General features: G+C 37.3%; 1 protein-coding gene across 1 annotated transcript in view; it reads right to left on the bottom strand.

Moving 5' to 3' along the window:
- Positions 1–5635, bottom strand: part of SCG3 (secretogranin III) — a 42184-nt gene extending 36549 nt beyond the window's left edge. Inside the window, exons 1-4 of the mRNA XM_006895320.1 lie at positions 5531–5635; positions 4835–4887; positions 4348–4393; positions 4028–4243 (exon numbers count right to left, since the gene is read on the bottom strand). Coding sequence (XP_006895382.1) covers positions 4028–4243; positions 4348–4393; positions 4835–4887; positions 5531–5621 — 406 coding nt within the window. The 5' untranslated portion in view covers positions 5622–5635. The remainder of the gene's footprint in view (positions 1–4027; positions 4244–4347; positions 4394–4834; positions 4888–5530) is intronic.
- Positions 5636–19949: the final 14314 nt, after the last annotated feature.

Here is a 19949-nt window from a genome sequence, read left to right as displayed (position 1 = left end):
TAAAACTCTGCACCATATCTATGGAGAATTACCAGGGATAATGGTGTTTTCCAATTTATATCACACCAAGTAGATCAAGTCTACAAGGCACTGAACTCTTATCATCATCAGGCAGATTGGAAAAGTCAGAATTTTAACTTAACCTCAGTAAAATTTCTTTATATATGTAATAAAATATAATATCCACAGTTTTCTGGGACAGAGGAAGGATCTCTCCAAACTATTAAAGAGCAAGGTTGTCAGTATAAAGATGAAGTTATGCCTGATCCAAGACTTCAATTGCTTTCTTTGCATCTGAATGTTGGACAGTGAGTAAGACAGAAGAATAGATGTCTGAATTGTGGTGCTGGAGAAGAGTACTGAATATCCCATGGGCTGTCAAAAGAACAAATCTTGATGGAAGTGTAACCAGAGTACCTCTTAAAAACAAGGATGGTGAAACAGTATCTCACTTACTATGGGCATATTTTCAGGAGAGGGATATAAAGCTGGTTAGAGGTCAGTGAAGAAAAAGAAAGACTATTCACAAGATGGATTGACACACCAAAAGATGAGGCAACTATTACAATGGGCTTGAGCATGACAGAGATCATGAGGTGAGTGCAGGATAGGAGAAAGTTCAGATCTGTTGTTCATAGGGTTGCTATGAATCAGGCACCTATTAACAACAGAGCCAAGGAATTTCTCCCTCGGCATTTCCAGACTCTATAGAGATGGAGATATGTGTGGCCCCATGAGCAATATCTTCCCAATATGTTTGGAGAGAAGCTTAGAGAAAAGTGAGAGAGGAGGATTGAAAGTTCTTAGACTCTGTAATTGTCATCGATTCTTCTGTGGTGAGGTTTTCAGCAGAAAAGCCCCAAGAAAAAAAATGTAGCATTAGTCGCCCTTCAAACTGACTATGCATTGAATTTATCATGTATTTTTCTTGAGCAGATTCATTTAGGTATGGTTTTTCTATTTGTGGATTGGAAGTCAGGCCTTTAGGAATATGTGGAACAGAAACTGCCTGTGTATATGCAGAGGTGAAGAATTTCTTTCCCTTCCCACTTCTCCCTCAGGATTTGAAAAAGGAAGAACAAAGTTTCCTGCTGGAGCTGGAAAATAACTGAAATGACTTTTTTGGTTCATTTACTTCACAACAGGGAGAATGTTAGAAATATGCTGAAAAATAGTTTCTTTCCTCCACTGCACTGCTGTGTTCTTTGGAGCCGGGGAACCGAGGCAGCTCTTATCACAGCAGTTTGCTAGAGGTTTGCTGGAAGGTCAGGCACACTTGGCTACTTCTCCTGACTTTCCACTGATTTCCTCTGACTCTTCTAATATGCAGAGAATTATTCATAAGGACTTCACTACTGCTCACAAAGGGCTATTTCACATTCAGAGAGAGGACAGGGTTCAGATCTGTCATTTACAGGGTCAGTATGAGTTGTACTTAACTCAATGGAATCTAATAACAACAATAAAGCCTAAGTTCATTTGGAGTAAGGAGTTGCATTGCCAGCTCAAAGTCAGGTGGTTCAAATTCACCAGCTGCTGTGTGGGCAGGGCAATCTCCTTCCTGTAATTTACAGCCTCTGAAAACCTGCTGGCAGTTCAGCTCTGAATTGGTCCCAACTTGATGGCACATAAGAACATAAAGCAGGATTTGGATCTGAAAAATATCTGAATCTTGCACTGCACTCACACTCTCCCATCTGGAATGCAAATCTAGAGGCCTCTGTCATTCCATGCATCTAAATGGTTCTAATGAGATTAAGCAGTTAGTTCGTGAAGTTTAACAGTACATGATATATGTGTGTGCTTGCTGTTGTGTTTACTTACTGGTGAATAATTCCACTTGGGTTTTACCATGTTGTTGACAAAATACAGGTTCACCACAGATTAGTAAGTAAGCACAATTAAGGCAATGTGTTTCTGGCTCACTGAGTAATCCATCCCTGATTCCAAGACTTTCAAAACGTGAGGGGAAACTAACTCAAAGCTCACCCATAAACTGTTTCCTCTAATAACCTTGGCCCAGCTTCTCAGTGGTTTCAGGTGACCTTACATGACTACTAGAGTAAACCTTGATCCATCAGGAGTACTTGCTATTTCTAAAACATTTGAGATGGTAATAATTTATTGAACAAATAAAAAATAAGCTTATCAAATTAGTCAACACACAAACAGATCTGTGCTTCTATCTGAATGTATAACCAGAGTGACTAGACCCATCAATCAATATTTTTTTTTACTAGTTATCAGTTCAATTGCAGTGATTTGTGTATGCAGACATGCACAGTCTTTATGGATTTCCTAGAATTTAAGTTGGAAAGTCAAATTCAAGATTTAAAAAACACACCCCACTTTTTTTTAGCAGCATGTAATATGAAATGTATCAAAATATAGACCATTGTGTCCACCTCATCCCAGATGTGTACTTCCAAACTTCCCTTAACCTTTAAGGTCTTAGCCTGTGAAAGCCCAATTCAAGGAACACTTGTTTTCTTGATGAAATAATCAGTATAATTCTCTTGTGTCCAAGAACAAAATAAGGACAGGTAAGAAAACTTGCATTTACACTGTTCTACAAAATGGAAAACACATGTATAGACAAGCAGTTAATTTATTATCTTTCATATTCTTTCATTTGCCATGCATTCATTCACAAATTAATTCAATGCATTCATATATCAAATGCTTCTGGATACTAGGACTACAATGTCCCTGTGCCTATAAAGTTTTCAGTGTGGTTTTGTGGAAAGACACTCAGTTTAGTTTGGAGAAAGGGAGCCACACTTAAAAATGTAAAATTGCACACTGCAGTAAGTACCACCAGGAAATAGTATAAAATTTCTATTTGATCAAGGTCATATCGGCCAGATGAACCTAGAGATGTAGACAAGAGCCAGTCCATGTAGGATGATGGAAATAACATTAAGAATTGTTGTGTTGATTCCTAAATTTAAACTTTCTAAAGGGTTTTAATGAAAGAGCAACATATTAATATTTGAAGAATGAGTTATAGAGGGACAGATTCTGGGAGATCCGTTGGAAGAATATGCTATAGTTCAAGGGAGATATGACTGCAATTTGAACTGTGTTGATTTATAATAGAGAGAAGACTTAAGAGATACCACATTGGTTTCAACTCCTAGTGATCCTCCATCAGGTTTCAGAGGCTATAAATCTTTAAGGCAGGAAAGTACCTATGTTTTTACTTCCAAGCAACTAGTAGATTTGAACTGCTAATCTTTTGGTTAACTGCCCCATATATTATTACATGTGCCACCAGAGCCTCCTTTAAAAAATATAGAAAAAGCAAAATAGGTAAGATTTTTGTGGGTTAGATTGAGAGGGGAAAAGGATGAGGAAAAAAACTCAACATACCAAACTTGTTGACTCTTACATATCTGTCTTTAAAACTGGATGGAGGGAAAATAGTGCCTTTTCTAGGAAAGAGCATCATAAGAGGACCAGATTGTGAAGTAAACACAGATAAGAAGTTTAATCTTGGGCATGATAAATTCCAAGTGCTTCTGAGGCATTCAAGGAAAAATATTAGGTATACCAATACAGAGGGATCTGTAATTCATAGAAGTAAGGACTAGTGATGGGACATCAAAGGGTTACTGAGGCTGTGGACAAGGTTAGGATATGGCTTGAGAGTATATAGCTAGGAAAAGACAGAGAATGAAACTATGGCCATCTGGCCTTGCGGGGGACATTTATGAATTTAATTGTTTAATAACTATATTTTTTTGCACTTAGGGTTAAATGAAATTGGAGTCTTAAAATAAGGCCAGATTTCAAAGTTTTCAAAATATCATCAGAAAAATCTTTAAAGAGAAAAGTTGAGCCAACATAGGAATGAAGTGTTACATATTATCAGTTATTTTTGCCCTATCTCAATTTTAAACTTTACTAATACAGGAGTATGTGAGCATAAGAGATATTTTTAAAAGATAACACTTCTCTTAATAAAAAAATAGAAAAGTACAATTTAGAGAAATAGGTAGCAAATAGCTATTTTGTCCTCATTTACCTTGAATTTTATGATCCAGTCCACTCTTGGTAGAATCATAATCATCAATTAATCTTCGATTCTTGGTTGAATCAACATCTTCCACGTTCAATTTATTATCATATGAGGAGCTTCTTGTGGATTGCTTTTCTTTCTCAATTTTTTGCGTCTCTGTAATTGCCTTTATCAGGCTCAGGTTATCAGCAAAGGAATAATTGCTTTCTCCTGCATTGTTTTCTGGGTGAAAACCCCAAACCCAACATAAAATTTTAGTTAAGATACTCCAGACCAACATTATGTAAATTAATAGAAATATAGACAGACATTAAAATAATTTTTACCTGGAGGGTATGTTTTTTTAATCTTATCTGCTTCTGCTTCAGCAATCTGTGAAACAGAATGAATTGGATTTTAAATCATTGCTCCAGTATTTCAGTAAAATGATTTAACCTCCATTGGATTGATTACTTCATTTACAAAAATGCAAATAAATATTTATTTCTGAAAGTGTTGTTGTAAAGGCAAATGACGATACTGAATAAATAATAATTATTTTCTTCCAGTAATATGAGTAAAACTCACTATCTGATAAATTATTCAATCTTCAATAGCGTGAATGTGATGTTCAATTAACTGGATTATCACAATCAGCTTTATGTATTATACTGAACATTGTAACAGTCAGAGCTTGGAAATGATCATAATTTCTGTAACTTGACTACTAAACTCTTGGCATTTGTAAGTTTAAAATAGCATAGCATAATTCCATAAAATAATAATAAATAGAATGAAAAGAAATCAGCATTTATATTTTTACTTTTGACCTACCTGTTCACTCAAAGGTCTTTCTGCACTTAATTCTCTATTATGCACAGATTTTTCTAGAGTGAAACACAAATATACATTTAAAGTGCATTAGAATAAACAATGTCTCTAAAGAACTAAAACCTTAAAAAGAAATAATTAGGAGAACTATTTTGGGGTGATTATGAAACTATATATATATTTACTAAGATTATGCAATTAACAATGATTTTCAAGGTTGGCTCTATTACCCTAGTGTATTTCCCGAGTTAATACAATCATACTTCCTTTATGAGCAAAACATTTGTAACAGTTAAAACATTTATAACAGTTCTACAACTTGATACACTAGCTGTTCTCAATTAGCCAGAACATAATTTTGATTAGCTAATTGAGAGCACTTTCATCATCCCTATGCCTAATATGAATAGATTATGTGGAAAGACTTTAAAACAACGATGAAAAAAATACAAACTTTAACTGGGCAGAAAAGTCATATCTTCTCCTTTCAAAGATATCTCAAAACAACCCATGTTTTTACTAATTATTAAAAAACTTGGCGGAGGGCAGAATTTACTTTGAGTCTCTAAATGAAAATCTATTTGAAATTAATATGAATAGATTTGATCAAGAAAAGAGACTGGGAAATTTTTCAGCTCAGGTTATGTCAAACTTTGTATTTTCAGGGAGAACGGAAGAGGTGAGAAATTGTCCACTTACCTTGGCTGCCTCCTGGCTTGGGGAAAGCTTGAACTGGACTGTTGTAGAGTACCAGCACCAGAATCCAGGTACCAGTCCAAAGGAGACCCATTCTTCACGCTTGGCACTCACTCCCAGAGCTGTAGCTTTTGTTATGAATGGAAAAGAGGGGTTAAAAAAGGATGAGCCAGCTTAGGCGGGCGCGGCTACAGAGAGTGGCAGAGAACTCTGCGCGGCTGGGGAGTGATGGGATTAGAAAAGACTTGGAGTCAGGTTTTCAGGTGGAAGAGAGCGCTGTCCACCCTGTGGGTGCTGAAGTTCCTGTGACGCGAAGCCGATTGTTGGTTGCTGGGGCGTAGTCTTACTCTCACCTCCTTCTTTGAAAGGAAGTGAGGAAGGAAGCGCATGCTCCCTGCAAACCAGGGGCGGGAAAGGATGGCGTCAGCAACTCCAATGCTACTCCAATCCCCCAGGAATGGAAAGAAGGAGGGGCGAGAGACTGGCTAGCGTGTCTTCTGTGCCGCAGTCCTCGGGGTGTCCCGGCTCTCAGGGTCAGCTGGATTGCTGTAAACTAGGACATCACTGTCCTACGCTTACGACAGTAGCGCCCAAGGAAACCTGATTTACCCCAGAGTAGGGCCAAATGCTGGGAGTTTTTGTGTGCTTGTTTATTTGGGTTTGGTTTTTTTGTTTTTGTTTTGTTCTTGTTTCTGTTTTGGGTTTGTTTGTTTTTAGTTCCTGCACCTCCGAAAGCGAGGATACTCTTCTGGAAAAGATTTTGCTTTGGGATTACTCTTCTGGGAAGGCTGTTTCAGAATCCCTTCTTTCCACTCCTTTGGGACTTGTGCTTCAAAGGTCGAAACAACATCTTTTGTGAGAGAGTGTAGCCTACCAAGTGTCCCTGGATTTTCGAATTTCTGTCTCCCCTCTGTATGTAGCTTTTTTTTTTTTATCGGAAAATTCAAGAATGTTCTTTCAGTAATCAGATTGCTGCAGCACATACCACCAAATCATTGCATCTTCCCCCAAGAGTGACGGTCATCATCAATGCTGGGAAGATAGGACTAGGTTTATCTTAACATTTCCTCTCCTCCTACCCATACTCCTAGCCTCTCCGGAAAGGAAGAAGAACGATACACTTCTGTAAAATTCTTACTTGAGTTTCAGTTATAGTTAAGGATTTACGTGTTTCAGGAATCCTTCAAGAAAAAAGTAATTAAAAGATATTTATAAAAAAATATATATATATTTTTTTAAAGATATTTACCATATAGGTAGGTTGTTAGTGAATACCTTCGAATGGGAACCCACCCTTAGCTTACCCTCTGGGAGTTTCTCAGAAGCATTAAAAACATGACAGGGGAGAGAGGCTGATGGATTTGAACCACGTGCCTTTGGAATTGCAGCACTACTTCTTACCACTCGGCTACCAGAGGGAGAGGTTTTATAGGCAGATGAAATTTCATTTACTGCATTTGAGCCAGTTCTGACTTACAGCTGTACTTCCTGTTGAGTCATTCCGACTCTTGGTGGAGCCTCCATTGGGTTTCCAGAACTGTAAATCACACTGGAAGACTGTCTGTCTTTCTCTCATGAAGCCCCTAGATTAGAACTGTCAGAGAAGCCCAGCGTTGGGGTTGTTGCTGTACACTTGTTGAGTTGCAACGAGCCATAATTGACCCTCCAGTGGGTTTTCAGGAGCTGTAAATCCCACGGAGAGGAGACTGCTCAGCTTTTTCCCTGTAGAGCAATTGGTGTATTGGAATCTTGCCTTTGGATTGACAACATAACTCCTTATGACTAAGTCACCAGAGCTCAGCCTTTGGGTTAGCAACTCAATTTGCGATGGACTATGCTGCCATGTGTGTTGCACTAGGAAAAATCTGTTTCCAGGGATCTAAGATGTTAAAGAGCAGTGATACCAGTTTAAGGATTAAGGTGCATGGTCTTTTCTATTAATTACTATACATTTTCAGATGCATAGCAAGTAATAAGGATGCCAGAAGAAGAACTGATGCCTTTGAGTTGTGATGTTGGAGAACAGTAGTGAATATCCCATGAACTGCCAAAATAAAAAACAACTATGTCCTCAAGAAGGTGTAGCAAGGGTGCTTCTTGGAGGAAAGGATGGTGAAACTTTATCTCACATATTTTGGGCACGTTCTTAGATGGGACGTGTCCTTGGTAAAGGACATCATGCTTGGAAAGGTGGAGAGTTAGCTAAGGAGAGGAAGACCCTCAACAAGATGGATCAACACAGTGATTGTAGCAATGAGCTCAAGTATATTAGAGATACAGGATAGAGGAGCAAGATAGGGCAGGGTTCAGATCCATTGGTCACTATGAGTTGTAGTTGACTTTATGGTGTGTGTATATGTATCTCTGTCTGTATATCCTCTCACTCTGTCTCTCTGACTCTTCTTCTCTCTCTCTCTCTCTGGCTTGTCCAGAGAAAGATAGACAATCTCTCCTCCTTTGTGATTTGCAGCCTTAGAAATGTATTGGAGGGTCAGTTATGAAGTGGTTCTGACTTACCAGCAATGAGGTTTTTGTTGTTGGATGTGAGCAGGGTGCTGAGTAAGGTTTCTAGTCCTAGATTTTTTTTAACAAAGCTTGGGTTCTTTTCTTTGGACTTCAGCATCCTGGGAACCAGTCTGAATAATGATCAAAGAGAAGGATTCAGCACAATTAGACCTTTGTTCCACACCTCTGCTTTTCAAGAAGCAAGTTAGTCTTTCAAATACTTAGCAATAAAAAACAAGCAAATGTCCTTAGTTCTAGAGGTTTTGTATTTGGAAGTTAATCAACATTGATTTTCTGAAGACCTTAAGGAATATTTTAAAGTCTAACAACTGCTTCAAAGCAAATAGTTGTTTCTTAGCGATGTTAAAAGAAAATTATTAGCCAAGTAAACTTAATTTTTAAAGATTAAACCACACTTAAAAATTCCAACTAAGTGAAAGATAAAGAACTTTTTAAAATGGAATGTATTTTTTACAGCATATTATTCCAATTTAATTTTTCCCCCGTTCATTCATTGCTGCACATTTTCATCCCTGCCCACTTCTCTCCCAATTCACTGTTCTCTTTGAAAAGGAAAAAAAAAATTCTTTCATTGCTATACAATTCCCTCCTGCCCTAAATCCACAGTCCACTTTACTGTGCATTTCTTTTTCTGGAATCATGTCATGAAAATAATACCTAATCATATATTCCATTTAAACAGTTGTTTCTCATCTGTTTCCATGCAGTATACATTATTTATCCCCTCATTTCTTAGATTCCCCTCAACCCTGATGTCAGTCCCATTTTACAACAGTGGCACTATGCAGTATTCATCCCTTTGTGACTGAGATATTTCTCTCAGCATAATGTCCTCCAGGGTCACCCATTTTGTATAATATTTCATGAGTTCAATATTTCATGTTTTTCAATGCTGCATAATATTTTATTGTGTGAATATACCACAGCTTCTCTATCCATTCGTTTGTACATGGGCACTTGGGTTGTTTCCAACTCTTTGCTATTGTGAACAAAGCAGCAATAAACATTGGTGTGCAATAAAGAACTTTAAAATAATTTTATACTGATTTACAAGATTACATTGTTTTTCACACTGGATCTTTCCCATTTCTCTCACCCCATCCACTCATCAAATGGTACGGCTCTATGATTGCCAACCCCACACCCATCCTCACCCTTCTGCTTTCACCTTCCTCCCCCTTGGAGCCTCATACTCATTCTATGATAATAATTTTATACAGTATCTGTCCTTACGGAACTGAGTTCAGTCAGCATAATGCTCTCCAGTCCCTCCCAAATTAGGCAGTAATTTATAAAACCATTGCTCCTGCATGCTGTGTAATATTCCATTATGTGAATTTACTATAATTTCTCAATCCATTCGATTGCGGTTGAACATCTGGGCTGTTTTCACTTTTTTGCAAAGGTGTATAAATAACACTGCTGTGAACATTGGTGTACAAGTCTCCATTTGTGCCTGAAGGATTAATAGCTTTTATTTCCTCTACTTTAAGAGAAGACAAGCTCTGTTTAATTCACACTCTGAAGGCTAAGATAAAATGGTTATATGGGGTTTTAAAATTTTTTTATTTTATTAATTTTAATGCACATTTACAGAGATTTTGGATTTCCATTCATTCATTGTTGCACTTTTTTTCTCTACCACCCCCGCCCCCCGGGTCGTTCCTCTCTTTGAAAAGCAAAAGATAAATTTCTTCGTTGGTATACAATCTCACCCCACCACCCTCGCCCCCCCCCTGAATGCACCCCAGTATGCAACCTTAATTGTGGATTCCTGTGATAATCATAATACCCCATCATATATCGCTTTTAAACTGTTCTCTCCCTCATCTGTTTCAATTCAGTATACATAATCTATCCAGTTTTTCTCAGTCTTACTCCAACCCTGATGTCAGTCCTATTCTACAACAGTGGCACTATGCAGTATTTGTCTTTCTTTGACTGAGATATTTTACTCAGCATCATGTCCTCCAGGGTCACCCATTTTGAATAATATTGCATGAGTTCCTTGTTTTTCAATGCAGCATAGTATTCCATTGTGTGAATATACCACAGCTTCTCTATCCACTCGTTTGTTGATGGGCACTTAGGTTGTTTCCAACTCCTTGCTATTGTGAACAAAGCTGCGATGAACATGGATGTGCATATATCTGCTTGGATGTAGGTTATGGTCTCTTTAGGGTATATTCCCAGTAGTGGAATTGCTGGGTCAAATGGTATCTCTATTTGCAACTTTTTGAGAAAGCGCCACACCACTTTCCACGGTGGTTGTGCCATTTTACACTTCCACCAACAATGAATAAGGGTTCTGGTTTCTCCACAACCTTGCCAGCATTTGTTGCTTGCTATTAAATTTTGCTATACTGACTAGGGTGAGATAATATATCATAGTTGTCTTAAATGGGTATATGTTTTAATCAAGTGACCTTGACGTTTTGGCAAATCATTATGTGTTTTAAAATCTTAGGATAAATAACCCAAGATATTGTGAAAGCATTATTCTTGAAATTCACTTTATCTTCTTCAGCTTTACTTTTTCTATTTATCCCATTCCTGACTCACCCATGTATTTTAGGTTAGGAGAAGCTCACAATGGAGAAAATGATAAAGGATGGCTTTGGAGTATATTGCATGACCTGCTAAAATGAAAAATTAATTTGTGTCTTTTCTACCATTTAGATTTATTGCGTGATTGTGTTTAAATGATAGCATAGTTTGTTACATGTTGGGCTGCTAACTGGCTCAAATCCACCAGTCCTTCTGTCAGAAGATGATAAATAGTCTTTTCCTGTAAAATGTTACAGTCTTGGAAATTCAGGACTTGGAATCACTTTGACAGCAATGGGTTGTGTGTTGACTTTTTAATTCTTAAATAGCCATGCTAAATCTAGGAACCACATGTTATGTTTTTGAACAATGAACTATGGAGCACTTGAGTATGTGCAATGTACCAACTCTTGAGATATTAGACAAGTAAGACATGATCACTGCTAGTCTTAGAGACTAACAGAGAGAAAGGACTATGATTATAACAACAAAAAAACCATTTAGTTAACAGGTTTCATTTGCTACACATACTTTCTGATATTTTAGCTAAAATACATTTAAATGTAAGTAAATTAATAAGCAAAAAGAGTGCTAAAATGATTTTTAACAAGAAGTTTTATGAGGTCTTGTGTGTATGGAGTTCAATGAGGTTAAAAAATGTAATAATTGGTCAGGAAAGGTTTCAAAAAGAAGACTTTGAAAAAAATAACAAAATAATTAAAATAGTTAATTCTTGTGTCAGAGCACGCTACAAATATTGAGTAATATAAAGATATTCCAAATTAGAAGACAAGGGGTATTGACACAGACCAGATATTGAATGAATGCATAGTTAATTGGTCAAGGCTGTCTATATATGTCAATACACATCCATAAATCAACTGTCATGTGCATATACACAGATGAGACTTTGATCTCAGTAATACAGATATAGGTGAAATAGGTCTAAATTTACTACAGAAAAATTTTATTAAGTACACTACTACATTTTATTTTAAAAAATATCAAACACAAAATTGGAGAAATTAACTCTATTACTAAAAAGGAACTCAAATATTAAGTCAGAACCATTCTTTTTACTTTATGTCCTTCACCACTTTCCACCCCAGTAGATTATTTACCCATAAAAATCTCATACTAAATATTATTTCAGCCATGGTGTGACACTATGTTTATCTAAATGATAAGATTCCCCCCCTAATATAACTAACCTTTATCACACTTAATAATAATAAAATATCCTATCAGACCTCAAATGTCCCAAGTTGATTTATAAATATTTTTATAGTTTGATTTACTTTAATTAGCATCCAAGAATTTCATGCTTGGCATTTGGTTGACTTGGGAGAGATACATCTAAAGGTAAGACTGCAGAGGCAGATACCGCAAAGTTTTAATTTTCCAGTTAAGTTAGTTGCTTTATCAGAATACTGTGCTGATATATGCCATTATGTATGCAATTGTACTTATTTTTGAAGATGCTTCTTTTGTTATATTAAAAAATATTGAATGAAGGAAAAATTCAAGCAAGCGAAAGGGGGAAGTTATTTAATACAGAAAACTACTGCTAATCTTTGGTCTATCCTTCAGCATATACTCTTTCTAAGAAAACATCTTATGTATAATTTTTAGAAAAAAATGTATCTTTTAAAAACAATTTTATTTTATATTGGTTTGCATAAAAAATTTAAATATATTAGGTTTCACACTTCTTCATTCACATTGTGTTTCATACCATCATTCCCATACATTGTGTTTTATAAAGTTAATCAGCATTTAATTATACCCACCATTACATCATATTTTCAGGTCCCTGACAGATATTTCCCATTTCCTTTATTACTCCTCCTCCACCAATCAAATTGCATGACCCTGTTATTTCCCCTCAGCCCACTCTCATCCCTCTGCTCCCACTCTTCCTCCTTGGACCCCCATACATCTTTTACTAGTTATCCTTCTATTTTTAGAATAATGGTCTTATGGAGTATTTGTCCTTATGAGACTGAATTAGTTCACTCACCATAATGCTCTCCAGTATCTCCTAAGTTATATAGTATTTTTTTTTAAATCTTGTGTCAATCCATCTCATCCAAGGTCTTCCTTTCCTGCACTGTTCCTCAACCCTTCCAAGCATATTGTCCTTCTCGAAAGACTGGTCCCTCCTGGCTACATGCCCAAAGTATTTGAAATGGAGTCTCAAAATCCTTGTCTCCAAGGAGCAGTTTGGTTTCACTCTCTTCAAGATATTAAAGCGCTTCATATTGTTTCATACTTCAGACAATGGGTGTCAGGGGAGGGAAAAACATTATCTTCCTTAACACCATGCTATTTCTTTTTCTCGTTAGTTTTAGTGTGGTAAAGTACTTGTGAGATACCAAAAAAAAATTTGCTCTTTTAAATATACAGTTTGATGCCATTAATTATATTCATTGTGTTCTGACTTCCATGCCTTGAATGCCATTCTAAAACATTTGTCCAATTAAAACAGACTTTCAAGGGAAAAAAAAAGAGAGAGAGGAACGAACTGGGGGAGGGGCCTAGAGAAAATAGTGCAACAATGAATGAATGAATGGAAAGCCACAATCTCTGTAAATGTTCATTAAAATTAATGAAATAAAATAAGTCAATCATCATGCATTGCTGTTTATGTCTTTTTTCTCTCTTGAAATCATTCCTAAAACATAATGTATATACTCTTCTTCAAATAGATTTTAAGAACATTTTTAGGTTTACACAAAACTTATACATTGTATAGAAAATTTTATATACTCTTTTAATCCTCTGCACATAACTTTTCCTATTAACATGTAGTAATGTGATAAATTTGTTACAACTGATCAACCAAAACCCTAAAAAGCTCTGCTGGGACACATTCAGCAACATTCAAGTAGTTCTTTTTATTTGAGTGGTGGCCATACACAAGGTGCGTTGTCTGAGAACCAAACCCAAATTTCCTATGTGGAAAACAAGAATTCCATCACTGTCCCATCAGTGTCTCATACCACGCCTCTGTCCTAAGAGTTTTCCTTTCCCAGAATTTCATATAATTGAAATAAAATAGTATGTAGCCTTTTCAGATTCTTTTCACTTTTACTTAACAATATGCACTTAAGCTAGAAAAAAATATGGTTCCTATCTTTATTACTTAATAGTAATATACAGGAATACTGGTGGCCAAGTGGCAAGAAACTGCACTGCAATCTGGAAGCCTCACAGTTTGAATCCAGCAGCTGCTCTGTGGGAGAAGGATGGGAAATCTCTTCCCATGAGATTAACTGCCTCTGAAAATCCCACCAGAGGGTCAGTTATGGGTCAGTTCTGACTCAATGGTCACCACCACCACCACCAAACAATATAATTATATTGTTTCTTTGAAATCAGAAAATGTGTGTGTCAGGTATATGCTTTTTCTCGAAATCTATATAATCTGTTTGCTGAGTAAATCATTTGAGAGGACTTTTTGAAGAAGAATGTGATATTAGGACCCAAGGAAGACTTAAAAAAATGGTGTTATGCAGATGCCATAACTTTGCTTGCTGAAAGTGAAGAGAACTTGAAATGCTTGCTGTAAAAGATCAAAGACTAGCGTTGTTAATATGGATTACATCTCAACAACAAGAAGACAAAAATCCTCACCAGTGGGTCAATAGGAAACAACATGATAGATGGAGAAAAGATTAATTTAATGTATGATTTCCTCTTACTTGGGTTAATAATCAACATCCCTGGTAACAGTAGTTAGGAAATAAAAAAACGTGTTACATTGGGAAAATCTCCAAGGTGTTAAGGAGCAATGATGTCAGTTTAAAGACAAAGGTGCATACAAGCCATGCTATGCATCTGAAAGTTGGACAGTAAATAAGGATGACAAAAGAAGCATATTGTTTTTAAGTTATGGTGTTGGAGAAGAGTACTGAATATTCTATGGACTGCCAACGTACCAAATATGTCCTGGAGAAGGTGCAGCCATGGTAGTCCTTGGAGGCAAGTATGATGAAGCTTCACCTCACATATTTTGGGATTGTTGTAAGGACATGCCAGTCCTTGGAAAAGAACATCATTCTTAGGAAGGTGGAGAGTCAGTGAAAGATATGAAGACTTTCAATGAGATAGATTGACACAATGATTGCAGCAATGGCCTCAAGTATATCAGTAATTAAGAAGATGACACAAGATAGGGCAGGGTTCAGAGTCATTGTTTATAGGGTTACTATGAGTCATAGCTTACTTGAAAGCACCTAACAACAGTATTCTGTTGTATGGGTGCACCGTAAATTATTTATCCACTAACCAAGTGAAAGACATTTTGGTTACTTACAGTATGGGATAATTATGAATGAAGCTGTTATAAACATTCATGTACAGTTTATTGTGCAGACATAAGTTTTCAACTCATTTGGGTAAATACTTAGGAGCGTGGTTGTTAGATCATATGGTAAGCCTATGTTTAGCTTTGTAAGAAACAGCCAAGTCATCTTCCAATATGTCTTTTTTTATCATGACTTGATATTGTGAAAGGGAAGGTGGGTCAGGGCTCATTGTTTTATGTTTGTGCACAGTGTAGAGTAAATGGAAAAATGAATGTTTACTTAATGGAATGAGGTCATTTTATTAATGACCTGTAACAGTTCTTTTACATGAGACTTGGCACCTTTTTTCAAACCACAGATGAAGTGTCCAGATTGCACCAGATACTGTTCCTTTCCCATCAACTCTGCCCATTCCCTCACTTTCCAGGAAGAAAGTGCCTGTGGGGCCTTTGGGCCTGCTATAGACCTCTTTGGGTAACCAAGAAGACAGCTGAGTTGTCCACTCTGTGCCTGTGGGGCCTCCAGACTAGCATCTTAACACCAAGAACCAGCACCAAAGAGCCAGCTGAGAGACTGTCCATACCAAATACCTCTATCCATGACCCTATCCTGCTACACCACTAAAGGCCTCTGCTGGGGCTAGGAAAGGATGTCCTGTACCATGGTTTTGTATGCCTGATTATCTTTATGGTGTGCTGTCAGAGTACAAATCTATCTTTCAGATCACAGGGATAGTGGAGAATGATTTGTATGTTGTTATTTACTTAATATCATAGATGTGTATATGCTTGCTTTTAAAAAAATCGTTTGTTCTTATCGGTATAGCACTTGTCTGTCAGTCTGCTGTACTGGTATAACTTGTGGGTTGCTGTGATGCTGGAAGCTATGCCACTGGTGTTTCAAATGCCAGAAGGGTCACCCAGGGTGGACAGATTGCAGCAAAGCTCCTAGATTAAAACAGACTAGTAAGAAAAATTGGCCATCCACTTCTGAAATAAGAAGACTTTTAAAACTCTATGAACAATGGAAGAATGCAGGTAGATTTTGTTTAAGAAGTAGAACCCAATGTTCATAGCAGCATTATTTACCATTTCAAGAACATGGAAACAGCCCAAATGTCCAACCACAAATGAACGGATTGAGAAATTATGGTACATTCACACAATGGAATACTATGCAGCATGCAGGAGCAATGATTTTGTAAATTATTATCTCACTTGGGAGGGACTGGAGAGTTGCTGAGTGAACCAACTCAGTCCCACAAGGATAAATATTATATAAAACCATTATTGCAGAATCAGTACAAGGATTCAAGAGGGGTGGAAGAGGCTAGAAGCAGAGGGATGTGGATGTACAGGTGGAGAGGGGATTAACTATTGGGTGATGAAGGGTGTGAGGGAAATTGAAAGAATCTGAATTTGTATTCAAATTTTGTAAATAAACTAGTAGAAAATAAAAAAAAACTATTTTAAAAAAAGAAGTAGAACCTAGAGCAGAAGTTTACTCAAAATGAGAAGGAACAGCTGCAATTATCATTGATAATTGGAATGTGAAATGTGTGACATATGAATGTAGGAAAACTGAATGTTGTAAAAAATGGAATGTATGGAGATCAATATTAGAGGGATTAGTGAACTGAGATGGACTAGCATGGGCCACTTTGAATCAGAAATCATATAATCTAAAAAGTTAAAAAAAAGAAAAAAGGAAAATGTGGAAATTTAGGCTACAGTCTTTGCAATTACTTGCTATGCATCAGAGAGCTGGACAATGACTAGGGATGACAGAAGGAGAGTTGATGCCTTTGCGCTTTGGAGCTGAAGAAGAGTATTGAATATACCCATGGACTGCTAGGAGAACAAATTCATCCTGGAGAGGGTGAAGCCAGGCTGCTCCTTGGAGGCAAGGATTCTGAAACTTCACCTGACATACTGTGGACATGTTGCAAGGTGGGACCAGTCATTAGAGAGGCATGTCATGCTTGGGAGAGTGGAGGTCAGAGCAGGAGAGGAAGACCCTTAGTGAGATGGATTGATTCCATCACTGGGGTAATGGGGATATATATGTCAGAAACAGTAAGATTGGCAAGGGATAGAGCAAGATTTAAGGCTGTTGTATATAGGGTCGCTATGAGTCACAGCGACTCTGTGGCACATAACAACAACAAACAATTCTAACACACAATGTTGTGATGATAGGATACTATCCATATGCATACAGTGAAGAACTGTGGGATGACATCAAGGATATCATCCATGAAAAGAACAAAACGTCTTTACAAAGACAGAAGAGAAAGAAAACACTAGAATGGATGTCAGAAGACACTATTGTTAAAGGCCAAACTGGAGAAGACAAAGCAAAGTATTATTCTAAAAATACTTGCATAATTAAATATACCAAGAGCTGAATAAATAGAGAATAAAAAGGGAAGAAATCACTCAGCATTTCCAAACTGAAAGAACTGAAAAACAAATTCAAGCCTCAAGCTGAAATACTGAGAGATGCTATAGACAAAGTCTTGAATGCTCCAAGATGCATCAAAAGAAGATGGAAGGAATACACAGAGTCATTGTAGCAAAAAGAATTGGCTGACACGGAAAAATTACAGGAAGTACCATATGAACAAGAAGCAAGAGTAATTAAGGAAGAGGTTCAAGCTGCATTAAAGGCATTGGCAAAAAAATAAGGCTCCAGAAACTGATGGAATAGCAGTTGACATGTTGTAACTCACAGATGCAACCCTGGATGGGCTCATCAGTCTGCTAGGAAATTTGGAGGGCAGTTAGCTGCCTGGCCAACTAACTGGAAGAGTTCTATGTTTGTTCTCATTTCAAGAAGGATGATCCAACAGAATATGGAAATTATAAATAATAACATTAATATCACATGCAAGGAAAATATTGTTGAAGATCATAAAAAAATGGCTAGAACAGTACATTAACAAAGAACTGTCAGAAGTTTGAGGTGGATTCAGAAGAGGCCATGGCACCTGGGATATTATTGTTGATGTCAGAAGAATCCTGGCTGAAAGCAGAGAATACTAGGAGAATGTCTATCAGTGTTTTATTGACTATGCAAAGGCATTTGATGGTGTGGATCATAACAAACTATGGCTAACATTAAAAGAGGGAATCTCACAATACTTAATTGTGCTCATACTAAATCTATACCTAGACCAAATAGAGCAAGGGAATACTGTATAGTTTCAAATCAGGAGTGTGTGCCAGGGTGTTTTCTTTCCCCATATCTAGTCAATCTGTATGATGAGCAAAGAATTCATGAAGCTGAACTCTATGAAGAGGAATGTGGATTGGAGAGAAACTCATCAACAACCTGTGTTATGCAGATGACAACCTTGCTTGTTGAAACTGAGGAGAACTTGGAATACATGCTGCAGAAGATTATGAACTACAGCCTTCCCTATGGATTGCATCTCAACAGAAGACAAAAATTCTCACCAATGATAGACAACATCATGATAGAAGGAGAAAGGATTGAAGTTGCCAATTATTTCATCTTGCCTGGCTCAACAACCAACACCCTCGGTACCAGCAGTCAGGAGATCAGGGGATACATTGCATTGAGCAAGTCTACTATCAGGGATCTCTTCAAAATACTGAAGAGCAATGATGTCAGTCTGAAGACTAAGGTACGCCTGTTTAGGCCATGATCTTTTCAATCACTTGCTATGCATCTGAGAGCTGGACAAGGAATCAAGATTATCTAAAAAGAATTGATGCCTTTAAGTTGTGGTGTTGGAGAAGAGTACTGAATATCCCACGGATGCCAAAAGAACAAACACACATGTCTTGGAGAACGTGTAGACAGAATGCTCCTTGGTGGCAAAGATGCTGAAACTCTGTCTCTCATATGTTAATCATGTTGCTCAAAGAAGCTAATATTTGGAAGGAGACCTCATTCTTCGAAAGGTGGAGGGTCAATGAAGAGAGGAAGACCTTTAACAAGATGGATAGAAACAGTGCTGAAGCAATGGGTTCAAGTGTGACACAGATGATGAAGATGACAATGGATAGAATAGGATTCATGTCTGTTGTTCACAGGTCACTGTAAGTCATACTCAACAGAAGGTAGCAACAACAATCACCTTTTGATTGGCTGCACAGTTTCTTACCATTAAGCAACCAGAGCTCCCCAATACTATTATCTCTCTCTCAAGTGGAATGTGAGCTATACATGGGCAGGAGTTGTTGCCTACAGAGTTTTTTAGTGCTGAATACTACTGGTAGGTAGTATTCTACTTAGTATACTACCTACCAGTTGCTATTGATTCCAACTCATGGCAATTCCATGTGTGTCAGAGTAGAATTGTGCTCCATAGGGATTTTTGTGGCTAATCGTAGATGTAGACCATAGGCTTTTCTTCTGAAGTCTCTCAGACTCAAACCTCCAGTGTTTTGATTAGCAGCAAGTACATTAGCCATTTATACCCCACAGGTACTCCAACATCCAGAATAGTATATGTCACAAGTGCCAATAAATGTAGGTGGCATTGAGTCAACTACAAACCACAGCAACCTATGAACAAAAGAGGTGAACCTTACCTTATCCGTTACCATTATCAGGACCGTCATCAAGCTCAAGTCCATTGTTGTAGTCACGTTGTCAGTCCATCTTGTTGAAGGTCTTCCTCTCTTTCAAGAAATGTAAGTGCCTGGAATTTGCTTTAAAATAACTTAGAAAAAATATAGTTAGATAGAAAAAATATAAAACAAACAAAACTGAAAAACAAGTATGGTCCTTCATTGATAATTATTAACCCTAGGGGGCACTGATGGCTTAGTGGCAGGAAGCTGTATTTCAATTCCCAAAACAAGCATTTTTAATCCACCAGCTGCTCTGTGGGAGAAGGATGAGCAATCTCCTTCCACATGATTTACTGCCTCTGAAATCCTGCTGGAGGGTCAGATGTGTCAGTTCTGAATCAACAGTACGCAACATCAGGTGAGAAACACACAAAAGCCCAAGATCCTTGTCTCATTAATCTTGCAAGTGTTTAAAATACCCCACAATGTTTTTTT

This window comes from Elephantulus edwardii, unplaced genomic scaffold (assembly GCF_000299155.1).
Source record: "Elephantulus edwardii isolate Elephantulus edwardi_28Jun2011 unplaced genomic scaffold, EleEdw1.0 scaffold00164, whole genome shotgun sequence".
Classification (NCBI taxonomy): Eukaryota; Metazoa; Chordata; class Mammalia; order Macroscelidea; family Macroscelididae; genus Elephantulus; species Elephantulus edwardii.
This window is presented reverse-complemented; position numbering and strand designations above follow the sequence as displayed.